General features: G+C 38.2%; 2 protein-coding genes across 2 annotated transcripts in view; both read right to left on the reverse strand.

The window, feature by feature from the left end:
- Positions 1-19,363, reverse strand: part of BLOC1S5 (biogenesis of lysosomal organelles complex 1 subunit 5) — a 45,742-nt gene that overhangs the window by 24,214 nt on the left and 2,165 nt on the right. The window contains exons 2-3 of the mRNA XM_015068681.3: positions 14,548-14,630; positions 1,022-1,151 (exon numbers count right to left, since the gene is read on the reverse strand). Coding sequence (XP_014924167.2) covers positions 1,022-1,151; positions 14,548-14,630 — 213 coding nt within the window. The remainder of the gene's footprint in view (positions 1-1,021; positions 1,152-14,547; positions 14,631-19,363) is intronic.
- The window catches only part of EEF1E1 (eukaryotic translation elongation factor 1 epsilon 1), a 37,959-nt gene continuing 33,142 nt past the window's right edge, over positions 14,547-19,363 (reverse strand). Inside the window, exon 5 of the mRNA XM_027040271.2 lies at positions 14,547-14,630. The gene's annotated coding sequence lies outside the window, so the exon portion shown is untranslated. The remainder of the gene's footprint in view (positions 14,631-19,363) is intronic.

Consider the following 19,363-nt stretch of genomic DNA (forward strand, 5'->3'; position numbering starts at 1 on the left):
GCATACATAAGTAGTCTTACTAATAATCGAGTTTTTTAGTATAATATCTACAATGTTTGTCAGGGTTAAGGAAGTAATAGTCCGAACAAACAAATGATGTGTGTACTAAGATGCAAAAGCCTACAATCAATTTTAGACTTTCTGCTGTTTCGTTCAAAGATACCAAATGTAATCTTGGGGCATTAATTCTCTCCAAGCCCCTTTTAGCATTAGAGTACATGAGACTAACTTGGACCTGAATACAAACACTTGCTAATTTCAATTATTAACCAAATCTCCCTACTGTATTCCTTCACAGGTCATTATATTACTGGCTAGTTTTGTTTTCTCCCCACCCCCCCCACCCCCCAGAAAGGTACTTTTTCATTTGCACTTCAGTAATCCATCATTATTTGCCAGCATTATCTACCCTCACACAAGCTGAACAGTGTCAGTATGGATCTAGATCCAAGGAGAAACCTTGAGTTTTTGATACACTTCTAATTTTAAAATCAGTTAGTAATAAAACTCCTTTTATTTTATATGTTTAATAAGTATTCTTTTTTAATGTCTCTCCACATTACAATATTTTGCTTAACGAAAAAAGTTATAAAATGTTTACAAACATTTATGATGGGATCCTTTTTTAAAAAAAGTTAAAAATTCTAGTATCCTGTTTGAAAAACAAGTTTCATTTCACTGCCTAATTCTTAGTCATCAAACTTCTTATGCATAATTAAATTTAAAAAAAGGTAAATAATGCTGCAATTTTCTCACATCCTAAAAGGACTGCTTATCTTGTGTACCCCAGATGCACACATCTCACTTTGGAGATTAATGCTCTCAACATCGTTGGCAACACACATTAATCACTAGATAGTCACATGCTCTGTGACAGGGCTTCCATTTTATAGGTTTTGATTAAGAATTCTCTCTCCACCTACCACCAAAACACTGAAGGAATACATTTTGGCATAGCATTCATTTGAAATAAAACAGCGTTAAAAAACAAAACAAAAACACACAAAAAACGCTGGCTTACATCTCTGGAGAACTTGGCTTAAGTCGCCCTGCATTATTTCTCTACATTTGGGAAGAGTATGTTCATTTGTTTCATGGATCATATTCTTCAAATTTTCAAGAACTCGCATTTCTCGAAGACCCCGTTTTTCCTATTAAAAGAAAGTAAATTATGAATACATATTGTGTCTTAAATCTCAGTAATTACTTTCTGGGATTTCCACCCAGGTTTTGGTTATATGTTATTACTGAAATTTACACAGCTTTCTTCCAATTATTTGGCAATAAATGAAGTCACAACCTGGAGGCATTTTTTAATTATGAAATGCTTCAAAAGCTGCAGTGAGTAATATTTTTATAGCAATGTTTAAAAATGGGCACGAGAAGGGGCGCCTGGGTGGCTCAGTTGGTTAAGTGTCTAGTCAGCTCAGGTCATGAGCTCACCATTCATGAGTTCGAGCCCCACACTGGGCTCCCTGCTATCAGTGCAGAGCCTGCCTGGAATTCTCTGTCTCCTTTTCTCTCTGCCCCTCCCTCTCCCCCTCTCTCTGTCAAAAATAAACATAAAAAAATTTTTTTAATGGGCATGAGAAATAGTAAATGAACGAAAAGAGGCCTAGATTGCCACATACTTCATTCTGTACAGCAGGGAAATTAAGACACCCTTGATCTAATTTTACTTTTGTTGTTTTTATATAAAATACATAATAATAGGTCCTACTATTACGCTGTTTTTAAAACTAATTCCATTTTTCTCAAAAATGCGTCATAAAGGAATACTTTCCTATGCAGAAAAGAGTTAACACTGACCACTGTCCTTAGAAAGGCCTGCTTGCATGGTTAGCCTTCGGCTGGGGGCTAGAAACTTGACCAGTAAATAGTTCCCTACACTGGTATAAAACTTTCTATAAATGAAAAGACACATCCTTTCTTCTGGGAGTTTGGAATTTTGATACATGCTGGGCAGAGAGTGCCTACTTAACCAGTCGCCAATCAAATCCCTGGACTCCTATACTCAGGTGAGCTTCTCCAGTAGACATTTCACATGTGTTGTCAAAGCTCATTGCTGGGGGACTGAAGAACATCTGTGTGACTCCACTGGGAGAGGACTCTGGGAAGCTTCTATTTGGTTTTCTCCAAACTTCTTGTCACACACCTGTTCCCTTTGTTGATTTTGCTCTATATCCTTTTGCCATATTAAAGCCTAGCTACCAATATGACCATATGCTAAGGTCTATTTAGTCAATCGCTGAACCTGAATGTGGTCCTGATCCCTAACACACCCTGCTTCAGAAAGCAGACTTTAACACTACCTACCACTACACTTGAGGGTAGGCCAGTGACTTGGTTCCAAGGAACAGAGTAGGGAAAGAGAAAAATATTAACTGCACGGTGGAGACAATGAAAGTTGACATCATCAGTGATGTCATGGTGATAACATGTACCCTCTGATGTAATGTGACAAGAAGGGCACTTCCCCAAAACCCATAACCCCAGTCTAATCTGAAAAAAAACACCAGACAAACCCAGATTGGGGGACATTCTACAGGATACTGGCCAGTATTCAAGACTGTGAAAGTCATGAAAAACATGGAAAGAGATAACTGTCACAGACCAAAGGAGGCTAGCAGGACTGACAAGTAAATGCAATGTGGTACCCTGGATAAGGTCCCAGAACAAAAAGAGAACTGTAATGGAAAAACTGGTGAAACCTGAATAATGTCTGGTATTTCATCAATAGTAACATACCAATGTTAATTTCTTAGTTTTTACCCATTTAGTATGGTAATATAAGGCATTAATAGCAACAGAAACTGAGTGAGGGTAAGGTACAGGAGAACTCTTTATACTAACTGAGCAACTTTAATGTCAATCTAAAATTAATACAAAATAAAAAGTTCACTAAAAAAAGAAGGGCAGTTAACTTGACTGTAGAGAAGTAATAAGTTAGTTGTGACACTGGGGTTTTTGTTTTGTTTTGAGCCATTCTTATGGAGCAGCTATGGCTAGGTTTTTACTCTAATATTTCCATAGTAAAAAATTAAAAAGTCATACAAAAGTTGAGAAAGAATAAACAATGAATCCTGTACTTATCACCAATCAACAATTCTTAACTCTTGGCTGATTCTGTTCCCTCTGTAACATTCCATACATCCTCCTACCCACAATCGTAGATTATTTTGAAGCAAATCCTGGAAAGCATGTAATTTCAACTGTAAATATTTCAACATCTATCTTTAAAAGACAAAGACTCTTCTTAAGAAAAAAAATACACCTCTCTGCCCCTTCTCCCCTCACTCTCACTCACTTACACACACACTCAATTCTTTAATATCATTAAATATCAAAGTCGTATTCCCATTTCCTCAAATATCCCATTAATGTTCTTTTTGATCCCCGTTTAAACCCAAATCTAAGGAAAACATATATTGCAATTGGTTAGTATGTTTCTTAATTTTTCTTTTTTTAATCTATAGATTTCCCCTCCATCACTTTTGTCTTTGCAATTTGTTGAAAAAAGTTGAGTCATCTGTTCTGCAGTTTCCCACAGTCTGTTATTTGGCTGAATGAATCCCCATGGTGTAATTTAACATATCCCTTTGTCTGTTCTCCTTCCTGTAAATTAGTAGTTAGAACTAGAGGCTTGATCAGATTCAGGGTTTTGTTTTGGTTTTTGTTTGCAGGAATATTTCAGAGGGAGGTGGGTTGTGTACTTTCAGCAGGATGTTGGTAGCATTCCGTCTTCATTTATCAGCAGGAATAACCTCTGTAAAGGGAAATTTCCCCATAACCACTTGGTTACTCTGAGGATTGTTTACATATGCAAGGCAAAATAAAACACTTGATTACTTCCTCTTACTTAACAGTTTAACTTATTTAACAAAAATAATGATATGGTTCCTTAGTATTCTCTAAAGGTTTCTGTTTGTTCTATGCATTCCTATGACTCATAGATTTAACGATTTTGAAGTTCTCAAGCCATTACAGTATTTTTCCTTATTGGTGCTCAAACTGTCCTATTTTTGTCCAGTGGGAGCCTAGTTAAGTTGGCTCTGCAATGCTTCAGACAAAATTCTATGTTCTTTAGTAGCCTCTCTGCTTCTGATACGAATGGGTGCTCTAGGCTCACCTAGTACATTTCTAGACCCAGACTTGGAATCAGCAGGTCTCTAAACGCCACTATTTAGAAATCGTACTTAGAGAATGATCACTGGGGGTGCTCACTGCTACCATGTCAGTCATTATTTCTAGGCCTTTTAGTGAACAAGGCTATGAAATAGGTGTTTTTATTTTTTTTTAATGTTTGGTTTTTTTTGAGAGAGAGAGCATTCACATGAGACTGCAACTGGGGAAGGTACAGCAAGGGAGAGAGAGAATCCCAAGCAGACTCCTCACTGTCAGTGCAGAACCCAACACGAGGCTCGATCCCACAAACCAAACCATGAGATCATGACCTGAGTCTAAATCAAGAGTAGGACACTTAACCCACGTGCCCCAAGGTATCTGTTTTTAAAAGATGCATTTTAATGGGGCACCTGGGTGGCTCAGTCAGTCAGAAGTCTAACTTGATTTCAGCTCAGGTCATGATCTCACAGTTCATGGGTTCCAGCCCTGCATCAGGCTCTGCACTGTCAGTGCAGAGCCTGCTTGGGATTTTCTCTTTTCCTCTCTCTCTCTGCCCCTCCCCTGTTAGTTCTCTCTCTCCCTCTCAAAAAGAAATAAAAACATTAAAAATAATTTTTAAAAAGATGCATTTTAAGTTTATAATCACAAATTAAGAAAAATAACGCTTTTAATTATACTTCTCAGTCTTGTGTCTCTTTGTAGTTCTCAAAACACCAGACAGAACTACAATTTACTTTATCACTACTTCAATCAAACAACAGCAACACTAGTATCAACAAAATGATTACTGAAAACAGATTAAGGGTTTGTTGTTGTTGCTGTTTTGAAGGGATATTCGACTATATATGCACAAATTACTATGTTTTATAGTTACTTGGAACAATTTCTTTCTGCATGGCAATGCCACCATCCAGAAAGACAGGTTTGCTTTTTTACATTTCACTTGATTTTTTAGGGATTGTTCCTTAAAAATTTTCTTTTAAATTATGTAAGATATTTCCATGTCTCCAAAACTGTATTAAAAAAAATACACACACACACACACACACACATATATATCTATATATAGATCTATATATATAAAGTCTAGCTTCTATGTATGTCTTTGCATTGTATTACCTCCTCTCTCTTTAGGTAATTCTTTTAAAACTTTATCCTACTACTGTCTTAAGTATAAGGATACACATCTATCTATCTATATCTATATATATATATGTGCATATACACATGCATTACATATATATACACAAAGATATATATAAATGTATATATGTATTTATTCATATGTATAAGTATATATATATATTTTCAATTCCTTCTTAAATGTAAACATGATATACAGACTTTTCTTATTTCACTTTATGAAATTCATAAACACACACACAATGTATATCATCTTTGTGTGATCATGTGGTCTATTTGTTCTTTTTTGGTATATCTTTCAGGATTGAGAAAAATTTGGTGTTTCTGTTCTCATGGTTATGTTTATATTAGTACTTATAGAATACCCTTGGTCTCCATGTATTTGGTTATTGTCAGTTGGTTCCCTACTATAAGCAACAACATTCAAGGCTTCACAAGACCCTCTGCCATCCGTCCATGTCTTCCTCTAGTTTCTGATACCACAGAAGCTTTTTAGCTGTTTAGCTGGTGATTTGGTCATTTGGTATTTTGGGGATACCCTGTCCCCTGGTTTTATTATAGACGTTGCCTGATTTTGCTACTCTAGTAGTTCTGTTTCTAAAGACAGATTGAAGCAAAAAAATCCCAAAACAAAACAACACAACAAAAAACTATGTCAAAGCTTGCTGCCATCTTCCCCCCATGGCATTGGGATCTGAATGAATCAAGATAATAAAGATCATTTCATTTCTTATGGTGCATTTTTTCTTTGCCAAGATGCAAAGGAATGGTCTCTCAATTCAAATACAAAGACAATGAAGAACAGAGAGTGGAGTTCTGCAGTTCTACTCAGGGTATAGGTCTTACTTGGGGGGGGTGGTCAATGGATGGGCTTTGGGGTTCCAGAATCCCCTTGAAATTGTACTCAAATTGAATACATATAGGTGTTCTATGCATTTTTCTGGGAGAAAAAAAATTCTTCAAGGACACCTTGACTTACTAATGTTAAGAGCCACTATCAAAGTTAAAATATAAAGAATCCCTATGAAAACACCAACAGCGTTTTTCAGAAATACAGCAAAGAATACTGAACTTTGTATGAAACCACAAAAGACCCCAAATACCAAAAACAGTCCTGAGAGAGAAGAACAAAGCTGGAGATATCCTAATCTCAGATTTCAAGATATACTAGAAAGCTGTAGCAATCAAAACAAAAAGACCCCTACATCAATGGAACAGAATAGAGAGCCCAGAAATAAATCCATGTTTATATAATCAATTAAGCTATGACAAAGGAGGCAAGAATATGCAGTGAGGAAAAGATAGTCTCCTCAATAAATAGTGCTAGGGAAACTGGACAGCCACATGCAAAAGAATAAAACTGGACCACTTATTTTACCTGATACACAAAAATAAACTCAAAATGGATTGAAACCATAAATATCCTAGGAAATACAGACAGTGATCTCTTTTATATTGGTCTTAGGCAAAAGAAGCAAAGCAAATATAAACTATGGGACTACACCAAAATAAAAAGTTTTTGCACTAGGGCGCCTGCACGGCCCAGTCAGTTAAGCGTCCGACTTTGGCTCAGGTCTTCTCATGGTTCGTGAGTTTGAGCCTCACAACAGGCCTTGGGCTGACAGCTCAGAGCCTGGAGCCTGCTTCAGATTCTGTCTCTTCTCTCTCTCTCAAAAATAAATAAACATTAAAAAAAAAAAGTTTTGCACAGCCAAGGAAACCATCAACAACATGAAAAGGCAACCTACTAAATGGGTGAAGATATTTGCATATGATATATGATACGCGGTTAATATCCAAAATACATAAATAACTTATATAATTCAACACCAAATAACAAATAATCCAATTAAAAAATGGGCAGAGGACCTAAACCAACTTCTTTTTAAGATATATGCACAGCCAACAGACACATGAAAAGATGCTCAACATCACTAATGATCAGGGAAATGCAAATCAAAACCTCACACTTGTCAGAATAGCTAGAATCAAGAAGATAAGAAACACCAAGTGCTGGCAAGGATGTGGAGAACAAGGAACCCTTATGTACTGTTGGTGGGAATGTAAACTGGTACAAACAGTGTGGAAAACAGTATGGAGGTTCCTCAAGAAACTAAAACTAGAAATACCATTCAATTCAGTAATTCCACTACTGGGTATTTACCCAAAGAAAATGAAAACACACGGGGTGCCTATGCAGCTCAGTCGGTTAAGCATCTGACTTTGGCTCAGGTCATGATCTCACGGCTCGTGAGTTTGAGCCCTGCTTTGGGCTCTGTGCTGATGGCTCAGAGCCTGGAGCCTGCTTCGGATTCTGTGTCTCCCTCTCTGTCTGCCCCTCCCCTGCTCATGCTCTATCTCTCTCTCTCCATAATAAATAAGCATTAAAAAAAAAATTAAAAGAAAATGAAAACACACACCCCTATACTACACCATTATTTCCAATAGCTAAGCTATGGAAGCAACCCAAGTGTCCACCAATAGATGAATGGATACAGAAGATGTGGGATGTGTATGTGTGTGTGTGTGTGTGTACACACACACACACACACACACGTGCGCACACACTGGAATATTACTCACTCATAAAAAAGAATGAGATCTTGGCATTTGCAATGACATGAATGGACCTAGCACTTACTACGTTAAGTGAAATAAGTTAGATGGAAAAGGACAAATACCATGTGATTTCACTTATATGTGGAATCTAAACAACAAAACAAACGAAGCAGAAACAGACTCATAAATAAAGAAAACAAAGAAATGGTTGCCAGAAGGGAGGGAGGTGGGAGGATGGGCAAAATGAAATGAAAGCGGAGGACAAGTACTGGCTTCTACTTATGGAAGAAGTCTCAAGGACAGACGGCTCAGCAGAGGGAATACAGTCAATGGTACTGTTAGTAGCATCACATGGTAACAGATGGTAGCTACACTTATGGTGAGTACAGCATAACACCGACTTGCTGAATTACTAATTTGTACACCTGAAACGAATGTAACGTGTTGTGTCAATTATACTTCAATAAAAATAAAGATAAAAAACAACCACTTATTTAAAGGGTTATTTCTTCTAGCAGGCAAATTGGGAGTCTCACGTTGTAGAAAGGGAGTTTATAGCCTCGTTCATTTAAACAACATATAGGCCCAATGACAGTGTTAGAAAAGACGTTAGAAATTAGAAAACAGTCTCGCCCTTGAACTTACCCTCTGGTACGTGCCTGTTTTTATGCTGGTATTTTTGACCAAGGTGTACTGTTGACACTCATTACAAAAGGAAGACTATTTAACATCTATTTAACTGCATATATATTCACATATATTCTGGTGCATAAATATCAAAGCTCAGCACTAATGAAGCTTGGCTTCTGATGTGGAACACTCCATAAAATCACACAGTTAATTTCTAAGTTGAAATGAATAGCAAGTGCTCATGTAATGTTCTTAAAACAGTGCCTGGTTAAGTATGTGCTCAAAAGTGCTAGCAATTATTAATAATATTAGTACAGTTACTATAACCTTTACATTTAAGATGTAATTTGATAGTGTTAGAAAGGAAATGGGAGACCAATATAAGAATTTAAAATTTTCTTTCCATCACTAAACTGGTCAGTCCAACAAGATTTAAAACCATATTGTATATACATATGTTTATTATATGCTATATGGGACATGCTTTACCCTGATATTTAATAATCTGCCAGTTACTCCAATAATCTATTAACCAAAAATGAGAGATTAGGACATCAAGTGAAATTCTAGCTTGACGTGTCTGCCTTTTGAAGGATTTTCTCTTCATGAATTCAATCCATGTTCAAATTCATTGACACAATCCCTCCTGACTCCTGCAATTACTGTACTTATTTGAATACCTTTGTTTTTTAGCCTCTAATTATAATCATCATTTCCTCCATTTTTTTTTTTCCTACTTGCTAACATCTATTTTCCTTTCTCAGCTCAAACACCATCCCTTCTATGAAAACTTTCCTCCCAGCTCTGTGGGGAGTTGTTTCTGGAGTTGTTTCCTCCTGAGATCTCAAGTGCTTTGTGCTTATTTTATCATAATAATTCCACCATTAAAATTCACTGTTTATAGGTCTTCTCCCTAGACTGTCAACTTCCTGGAGATAGACTGTTTCTTACTTATTTTTATATACCTACTGTGACAGATAGTTCTGGATCCATTCTCCTCCTCTTTCTTCCTATCAGTCTCCAAGTACTATTTGAGGTGGTATATGTGCCTGTACACAGACTGCTTCTCGTTGCCATCTGCCTTCCTTTTTGCTACGTGAAATGCAGATATCATGGTTGGAGTTCCCAGAGTCACCTTATAAGCATAAGGGTAAGAGCAACACTCCAGGGAGGTAGAAGGCAAAGTTAGAAAAAAAGCTGACATCATAGAGCCCTAGGCTCCAGGTATTGTGAGAGAAATATAAATACTTGTTAAAGACACTATTTTTCAGGTGTTCGTTACTAGTACCTAAACACATTCCTTACTGATACACGTAGGTAATCAACAACTGTTCAATAAAGCACTGAAGGAATAAAATTTGCTAAAAACGAATAAGCAATCAGAGGAGAGGTATCGGGGGGATGGGCAAAATGGGTGGACAGTGGGAGTCATGAGCTTCCAGTTATAAAATTAATAGGTCTTGGGGATACAAGGCATAGCACAGGGAGTATAGTCAATGGTACTGTAACAGCCTTGTGTGGTGACAGATGGTAGCAACATTTGTGGGGCACACAGCATAATGGATAGATTTGCTGAATTACTACATTCTATAGCTGAAACTAATATAACATTGTGTGCCAACTATAATCAATAAAAAATGTTTTTCCATTAAAAAGATTTATGAAACTAAAAAAAAAAAAAAAAGAAATAAGGAACTTGTACAGGACCATATATCCCCAAAACACATCAGAAATGCTCACTAATGTGGGTCTTTCCTCTGTTCCACATGAGAGGCCACAACATATCCTCTGGGGCTAGAAAGATAACGGTACGGCAGACAATGCCTCTCCCCACTCACACTACCAAGTTGATGCTCATGGAAAAGTCCCTACAGGGATCTCTGTTCAGTGGAATCAAGGATATAAAAGATCTGCATAAAGTCAGGAGAAAGACAGTCAGTCAACTGTCCAGAAATACTAACAAACACAAAAAGAGAGCTTAAATATAACAGAACTTCAATACTTTAAGTAATGCTGCCACCATGTGGCACTTATTTCCCTCCTTTAGAAATAAAATTTTATATAGAAAAAGATGATTGTTGGCCCGTGCATTAACTTTCTGAAATACAAAAACTATAAACATCTGTAGTTTTACATACTAGTCAGATTTTCTTAAGGTGAACTACGTTTAAATGCGAGAGAGATGAAAGTTCTAGGGTGCACTGGTAACACTGCTCTGCCACTCCTCTCTGCCCAACCATGCCATCTGGGGTGAATTAGTGGATGCTACTATTTGGACCAAGATAGAAAAGGAACTGTAAATAATGCAGATATATATTCAAATCCAAAGCCTCTAAAATGCTTTCAGCTTTCTTCTAATTTGAGGAGAAATGTCAGAATACAATACACAGAAAATACAGGAAAGTTTCCATGCTATTCCAAACCCTCAGGAAGACCAACCGGGGAGGTTATCGTGTAAAAACCTGGATCAAGTATCTATCAAGAAAAGGAATTATATTACATTTAGTTGAAGGTAACAAGTTAAACTTAGCTGACAAGATATTTTTGAGCCCTTCAGAGGCCAGTCTTCAATGACAATATGAGAATATCTTGCTTCATGAAGGGTGGGTCTGTGTCTGTCCTCTTTATCAGAGCAGCACTGGTTTCTATGTTATGTCTCACACAAAGTAAGTGCTCGAGACACTTGCAAAACAAGCTTGTTTCTATCATACCCAATGTGATAATTTTATTCTCTAGCAAACATCTTTTGTTTTTCTAAGTTTTATTTATTTTGAGAGAGAGAGAGAGAGAGAGAGAGAGAGAGAGAGAGAGAGAGAGATAGGGGCAGAGAGAGGGAGAGAGAGAATCCCAAGCAGGATTCTGCACTGACAGCACAGAGCCCAACACAGGGCGTGAACTCACAAATGAGGAGATGATGACCTGAGCCAAAATCAGGAGTTGGATGCTTAACTGACTCAGCCATCCAGGTGTCCCTAGTAAACAAACATTTTTCTAAGATAACAGTTCTCCCACCTGCTTAGCAAAACTCTATTTTCCCTAAAATCATTAAAAATTGAACTCAAGCTCAAATTATTGTAAATTCTGAGTTAAAACAATTTTTTGACTGTATTTGCTACCATCTTTTTCTTAGTAACAACAGTTACCAACATTTGTCTAACACCTATGTATCAGGGATTTAAAAATAACATATCATTTAATCTTCACAAAAACTGCACAGTATATATTGCTCTTCCCATTTTTAAGTAGGAAACTTAAGACTCAGTAAAGCAAGTAATCATAGCTAGTAAGAGGGGGGCAGGATTTGAATCCAAAGATGTCAAGCTCCAAGGCCCATGTTCTTTTTATTCCTCAACACAGCCTCCTTTCCAAAGAGACCCTGGAAGGGCTCACGATGCGGAATGCAGGTAATCTCTCTCCTCTGAGACACATGCCCATCTTCCCTTGGCAACTATCTTCTATCCCAGTTAGAAGAGGCATTGGCTTCAACAGGAAGTGAGCTCTTAACGGCATAAATGTAAAACTTTTTTCATTTTGAATTCAACACTCAGTTTCACTTGTATAGATAGCCCTTTCACAAAAACCATCTACATTATTCAAAGCATGCTGATATAGGGGCACCTGGGTGGCTCAGTCGGTTAAGTGTCCGACTTTGGCTCAGGTCATGGGCTCACAGCTTATGAGTTTGAACCCCGCATCAGGCTCTGTGCTGACAGCTCAGAGCCTGGAGCCTGCTTCAGATTCTGTGTCTCCCTATTTCTTTCTCTGCCCCTCCCCCCACTGACGCTCTGTCTCTCTCTCAAAAATAAACAAACATTAAAAAAAATTAAAAAAAAAGAATGCTGATATAGGTATAATGATAAATTTTCTAGGGATAACTCAGCCACTAATTAGCAATGTGCAACTTTTCAATGTTGCTTTCCATCTCTGGGCTCAGTTTCTATGAAGTGGGTTGGGGGGGGTGGATCAGAAAATCCATCTTAAGTCCAAAATTCTATGTTTAACACCAAGTAGATCTCTAAAGTTATATTTTAAAAACTATTCAGTATTTCAAATTAATCAGACTAGCAAAAAGAAAAAAAGATAACTTATGAAAAAGATGACTTATGACATCACTAGACATTAGGAAACTCAAATTTTTGTCAAGGCTCTGCTGTTTTTCTTTTGAATCATATTAAGCACTCATAGTGCATCGGACATTGGTTTAGGCATTTTTAATATAATGAGAATAAGGCATTTTTAAACAATCAGGAGTCCTGACTCTTATGGTACCTCTATTCTAATGAAAGAAGACAGGCAATAAACAAATAAATAACAAGAAAAATATCAGGTAGTTATAAGAGCTTATGGTAGGCAGAATTCTAAGATGGCCCTCAAGACCCCCCGCCACCCAGCGTACACACACCTTCTCTTAGTTATTCTATCAAACCCTAATCTAGGTGCCACTGTATCTATACTCTACAGATTTATTAAGGTCCCAAATAAGCTGACTTTAAGAAAGGGAGATTATGTTCAGTGGGCCTGACTTAATCAGGTGAGTCCTTTACAGAGTCTAGGCTCTTCCTGGCAAGCATGAGAGGGAGAGACTCCACATGAGCGAGACTGATTTGTGGCTTTGAAGATGGAAAGAGCCACGTACCAAGGAACGTTAGTGGTCTCTAGGAGTTCAGAGGGGCCCCTGGCTGGCAGCAAATAAGGAAATGGGCACTTCACTGTATCAGGGCAAAGAACTGAGTTTTGGTACAATCATGTCAATTAGGAAGAGGACTCTGAGCTCCAAATAAGAACAATGTCTGGCCAACATCTTGATTTTAGCCTTGAGAGAGTGTGAGCAGAGAACCCAGCCATGTGATGCTCAGACTTTATTCTAAGGAACTGGCAATAGTCTTCAAATAGCATAAAAGGGAATCATCTCTGGATAATATTCTGTGTATCCCAGATTATGTGTATCCCACCACGACAGTAATGATGATGAAATAGCTAACAGTTATTTCTTCCTAGGTACCAGATAACATTCTAAGATACACACACAGAGATGCATTCATTGTGTGAACGTGCATACCTTTAATCCTTCCAACAACCCTGTGAGGTAGGTATTATGCAGATTTTGAGTATGAGTCTATTGAACCTAGAAATGATATCTGATGTTGCAGCTCTGTCCCTCTATCTCGAGCGCTCTGTACCACAGGCTTTCTGAAGTTTTAAAGGATTTATGAAAAGGTTCTCTCCTTTTGGTAGGTTTAGACTCCCTGCTTGGAGTCTTACTTGGAAATAAAACCCCAACTTACACAGAACCGTGAAATTTTTTGTGCAACACCATTTACCACCTATCTGACAGTAGCTTGGGATGTTGCTGCTTAATGCACAATGAACCAATTATACACGTGTAAAACAACAGTACTATGAAACAGGATGGCAGGCTGGCACATCAGTATCACTGGAGTGCAGCATGAAAGGTCAGCTGGCAGATGGTAAAGCCAGCAAGGCAGGGGCCAGGTCAAGGATGCGTGGACTTCATCCTGTGCATAGCAAATACCATCAAAGGGTTTTAAAAAGTGAAATGAGCACTCTGGTGGCATGGGAAACACTGGCTTTGACTGGACTGATGAAGCAGGCACCCAAATCAGAAGGGATGGAGATTTATGAGTAACATCCAAAAGAAATGGTCACTGAATGTGGGTCCTAACTGGGTCGGAACAACCAAGGCTGAGTCTCATGCTTTAACCCGAGTGCTCTGGGTGGGTGCTGATGCTCCAACTGAGGAAAAAAAATAGAAAATGGATCTGGAAGACCTACACCCATCAGTCTTTAAAATCTTTTTTTCACTGTATCTCATGTTACGGATGAAAAAAGCTGAGATCAACAGATATGAAATACCCCAGAGCAGGCACCGGAACTTGAGCCCAAACCCCTGCTCCTTCTATTCCTTCCGCTCCTTCCATGAATGGCAACGCCTCCTAATGAGCTCTACTTTGTCTATGTTATGAACACATAAATGGAAATCAGAGATTTTAAAACCAGAGTTCCCCTTCTATATATTAACACACTAACAACTAGGGCAGCGTTTTTACAAAGTAAGGTTTAAATACTCACTTCAAATTCTTTCACAAAATAACGGGTTTCACCTTGAATAACTGGTCTGTGATCTAAAAGCCTTGAATGAATTTCTCCAAGGTCTATAAAGACAAAATGAAATTCAGAGTTAATCCACACTGGGGGGCACAATCTCTAGCGTGATTCACTCTTCCCAATTCCCACGAATACATGTAGGTTAAAATCTAGTTTAGACTGGATTTAGAGGAAATCGTATCCACTGCCAGTAAACAGGTACAAGTACTTCTGAGAGCAATGTGGCAATATCTAATACAGCTTAGGACCTGCACACCTAGCAGTTCCATGCCTATGTATGTGCCCTGGAAAATCTCTTGCACAAATGGAAGACATTTATAAATGTTTACTACAATGTGAGTATGATGTCAAGAGAAGAAAAAAAGCAAACAACCTAAACATACTCGTACAATGGAATACTATAAATCAGCAAATAAAAATGAATACGCTGGGGTGCCTGGCTGGTTCAGTCGGGTAAGCATCCAACTCTTAACTTCAGCTCAGGTCATGATCTCACAATTTGTGAGATAGAGCCGCGTGTCAGCACAGAGCCTGCATGGGATTCTCTCTTTCTCCCTCTCTGCCCCTTCCCCGTTCACGCTCTCTCAAAATAAATAAACTAGAAAATAACCCCAATACATTAAAGTTACATTTATTAACATGGATAAATCCCATAAATATAATGCTTAACAGAAAAGCCGGTTTCAGCAGAATAAAGGTATTTATCTAAACTTAAACAACATATAAAAGACACTTAATTTGGGGACCCATACAGAAGCAATAAAAGTAGAAAGAAATGCATGAGAACGGTAAACAGCAAATCCAAAACAGTGGCTACCTTTAGAGAGGAGAGAGGACAACACAATTAGAGCAAGGTACCCAGTGGGCTTTGAGTGTTTATTAAGATGGGTAGAGTGTTCGTTACAGGTCTCTATACTTTTTGACAAGTCTGAAAAAATTAAGGGAAACAGTTCCGAATTTTAACTGTTTTTGGTAAGTCATGCTATTCATTCTACTTTGTAACAATTATATTGTGCAAGGGGTAAACCTCAAAACTCCTAGAGGAAATTAAGTCTCCAAATAAGTAACATGCACCATTCATGTTCATTTACTGGTATAACCTGTTCCTTGAATCTTTTATTTTTGCAGACATGCAATGGGGCAAATTTCATTACTCTATTTAAGGAGTTTATTAGGATACATCTTAGGAAGTATGCTAAATAAAAAAACGTAAACAGATACGTAACTTTTGCTTAAGTCCTTCCATGACTCATTACCCAGAACACTTCTATAAGAAGGTAACAGGAGTTCATTTTGAAAAAAAGAAAAAGAAAAAGAAAAAGAGAAAGGAGAAAGGTCTATGCTTAGTTAAATTTGGGAAACACTAGATAAAATCAAGTTAGACAAGTTCCTTTACCCCAGATCTTCTGGGAGCCGATAGTTACTCATATGAATTATTAATGCCCAAGCAAGGGTTGCACTATGCAGAAATTCATGGACCTTATTTGATTAAGAGAACCTATGTGGCAAATAATATCTGTTCACATTTCAACAAACACCAGTGTCTTTGAAACACAACTGTCTAACAGGCTGAAGTTCACGCCTCGTAGTAGCCACACAGGGTCCTCCATATGCCTGGTTCCAGCCTCATCTCCCCCCATGTTGACAACTCTGAACGACTGGCAGTTTTCCAAACACATCGCGCTCCCTCATGCATCCCTGCCACAGCTCGTGCTCTCGTCACCACCGGGAACCTTCCTGAATCCCTGCTCTTCCTTCCAAACCTCTGACATCACACTTCCTTGAAATTTTCATTTGTTCTATTCAGCTTCCTCCAAGGTTTCAAGGATTGCCCCTATTTTATGCCTCCCAAAGCACCCAGGGCAATTACTTCTATCCTACTACTTACTTACTATATTGTCCTGAAATCATCTCTCTCCTCCAGTGAGTATCTCAGAGACAACATTATTTGTATTACCCACAGAGGATATGTGGGTTAACATGTATTTTTCTATATGATGAGAAGCTATTAGGCTTTGTTGATTTGGGGAGATCTTCTGCAGCCTGATAGAATTTAGGTGGCCTTTGGAGAGAGAATTCAATTCTGTTTAGAAATGGATAGTGATCACTTCTAAAACTGTGCCCCAAAATTTAAGATAGTCAAGACTTGGGGAGAACATACATGTTACTACAGAAATTAAGCCACTAAATATTTTTGTTGTAACATTACAACAAAGCAAGCATATAAAAATAATTCAGGAGTCCCAAGGACAAATTCTCTAAGTCTGATCATGTAAATGTAAGCTACAGAGTTTCACGTAAGTTCAACCCTAACCCTGCAAAGCATTCTTTTGTTGTTTGATATATAAGATAAAATAATCTTTCATCCTCCAAAAGTTCACACTCTAACATGAGTGTTGGACAAATACCCCTTCACACAAATGACAGAGAAAAATAAGCACTTTAATGGAAGATCAATATGCCATGTGGCTATGGAACATGGAGAAATATGGTCAATTGTAGAGCTCTCATGATCTAACAGAAGAAGTTTCTCCTCTGGCCCTGAATTTCCAGGCCTTTATTGTAATATCATAAGGAACAATTTACTGCAATTGTTTCTGATAACTCCCATGGCATCACCAAAAAGATGCTCTTCTTCCTTATCAGGTCTCAAAACCACTCCCTCTTTTTCATCCCTGCTTGTCTCACTAGGACTATTTGAACTAACTAGTCACTTTTCTCTATAACCCACTCCACACAGAGTCAGTTCTTGTCATTCCCAGTAGCAATGTTTACACAGTTGCCTCCAACACTAAACTAGCAAGCACGGAACTACTGGTCCTCCAGGAAATACAAAATTGGGTTCCTGCAAGCTTCTGGTCACATTTTTTTGTCAAACCAAAATGCCACTTGTGTCACACAGGTTTGTTTTCCCAACATCCTTGTGAAACATGCCACTCTCAGTGTTTAAATATTTTAAAAATATTTTATTTATTTTTGATAGAGACAGAGCACAAGTAGGGGAGGGGCAGAGAGAGAAGGAGACACAGAATCGGAAGCAGGCTCCAGGCTCCGAGCTGTCAGCACAGAGCTCAACATGGGGGCTCGAACCCACGAACCTCAAGATCATGACCTGAGCTGAAGTCGGATGCTCAACCGAATGAGCCACCCGGGCGCCCCAACTCTTAGTGTTTACCATGTGCTCTTCCAATAGAATCCTTTTCCGTGTATAACACTTACCAGGTATTCTTAAAGTTCTCCCACAGCCCCTTGACCTGCATAACCTACTTCACCTGCAAGCTGAACACTTTCATCCTGTACCACCTTTGAAAGTGTGGCTAGCACTAGACAGAAGAGTTGAACGTTTTCCTGACCTTACACAACTGACCATAAATTTCTGTGGCTTTCAGCTTTACGACAATGCTGTCCACTATGCTCGGTCAATCATCTCAAGAATGCACAAATTTAGCTGCTTTCCCATCACTTCATCACACACTATGAATGTTGCTTTGGCACTTTCTGGAATGGCCGAACACACAAATTGGTGAATCTCCTTCCTTATTGTGGACTGTTGACTAATTCACATTTATCTCACAGCAAACAGCACTGTAATTCATACCTGAAAGAAACTTGTCTTCTACAGTGTTTTCTCTGTAAGGCACACAACAGAATATGTATGTACTTAGGGAAAACTCAGCACTACACATTGGGGATCACTTGAAAAAGCAAAATCAGCAACAAAAGCACAAAAATGTGAAAAATATACTAAATAAAAAGCAAAAAGGACACATTTACGGTATGAGAGGTAAAACAAAAAGCAAAGGTTGTCTTGTTCAGCCTCAACTACAAATGTGCATGTAGAAAAACTCAAATTTTTCTCCCTTCTGTGCATGTGGGAATGACCATGAAAGCATCATCAATATTGATTTTGAAGTTACAAATTCATTTTAGCAATTAGGCAAATTCACAAATACCTAATCCACAAGATGAGGATCCACTGTTATCTGCCTGAGTGCTTTATTTAAAATACAAATCTGGGGCGCCTGGGTGGCTCAGTCGATTGAGTGTCCGACTTCAGCTCAGGTCATGATCTTGCAGTTCATGGGTTTGAGCCCCATGCTGGGCTCTGTGCTGACAGCTCAAAGCCTGCAGCCTGCTTCTGATTCTCCCTCTCCCTGCCCCTCCCCCACTCACACTCTGTCTCTCAAAAATAAATAAAACATTTTTTAAAAATTTAAAAAAAATACAAATCTAACCACATGATTCTCATACTTGCTGGTTAGTTTCCTAATTTAAGAAAAAGTCCAATCTAAGGCAAGAAGTCTTCTACTGTCTGATTTCCACCAAACTCCACCTCTCTGAGAGTTACTTTGTAGCAATATATGTAATTTCCCAAATATGGCCATGCTGCTTGAGGCCTCCACACCTTTGCTCAGGCTGTTGCAAACTAAGTCCAAAATACCCTTGCCCTCTTTTCTTAATTGCTAACACTTTACTCTTCAGTAAAAAAAAGTTCAGGAAGCCCTTCCTATTTCCCACTCTTTACCTCCTAACCCCCACCCATGGGCCACAAACCCTTGGGCCACAAACCCTTACAGACCCAGGGCATAAGCAGTGAAATCATTTATTTATTTCCTTTTCGCTAATTCTCGCAATAAAATTCAACAATGATCTGTTCAGAACCAATGGTCTTCAAGTAAGGATGAACTAAAAATAGACTTTCAGAATGAAGAGTGAATGGTTCCATAAAAAAGCCAAGAAAATTCTAGACATATTTTTAATTAAAACTCACTTTTTGATT

Source organism: Acinonyx jubatus, chromosome B2 (assembly GCF_027475565.1).
Source record: "Acinonyx jubatus isolate Ajub_Pintada_27869175 chromosome B2, VMU_Ajub_asm_v1.0, whole genome shotgun sequence".
Lineage (NCBI taxonomy): Eukaryota > Metazoa > Chordata > Mammalia > Carnivora > Felidae > Acinonyx > Acinonyx jubatus.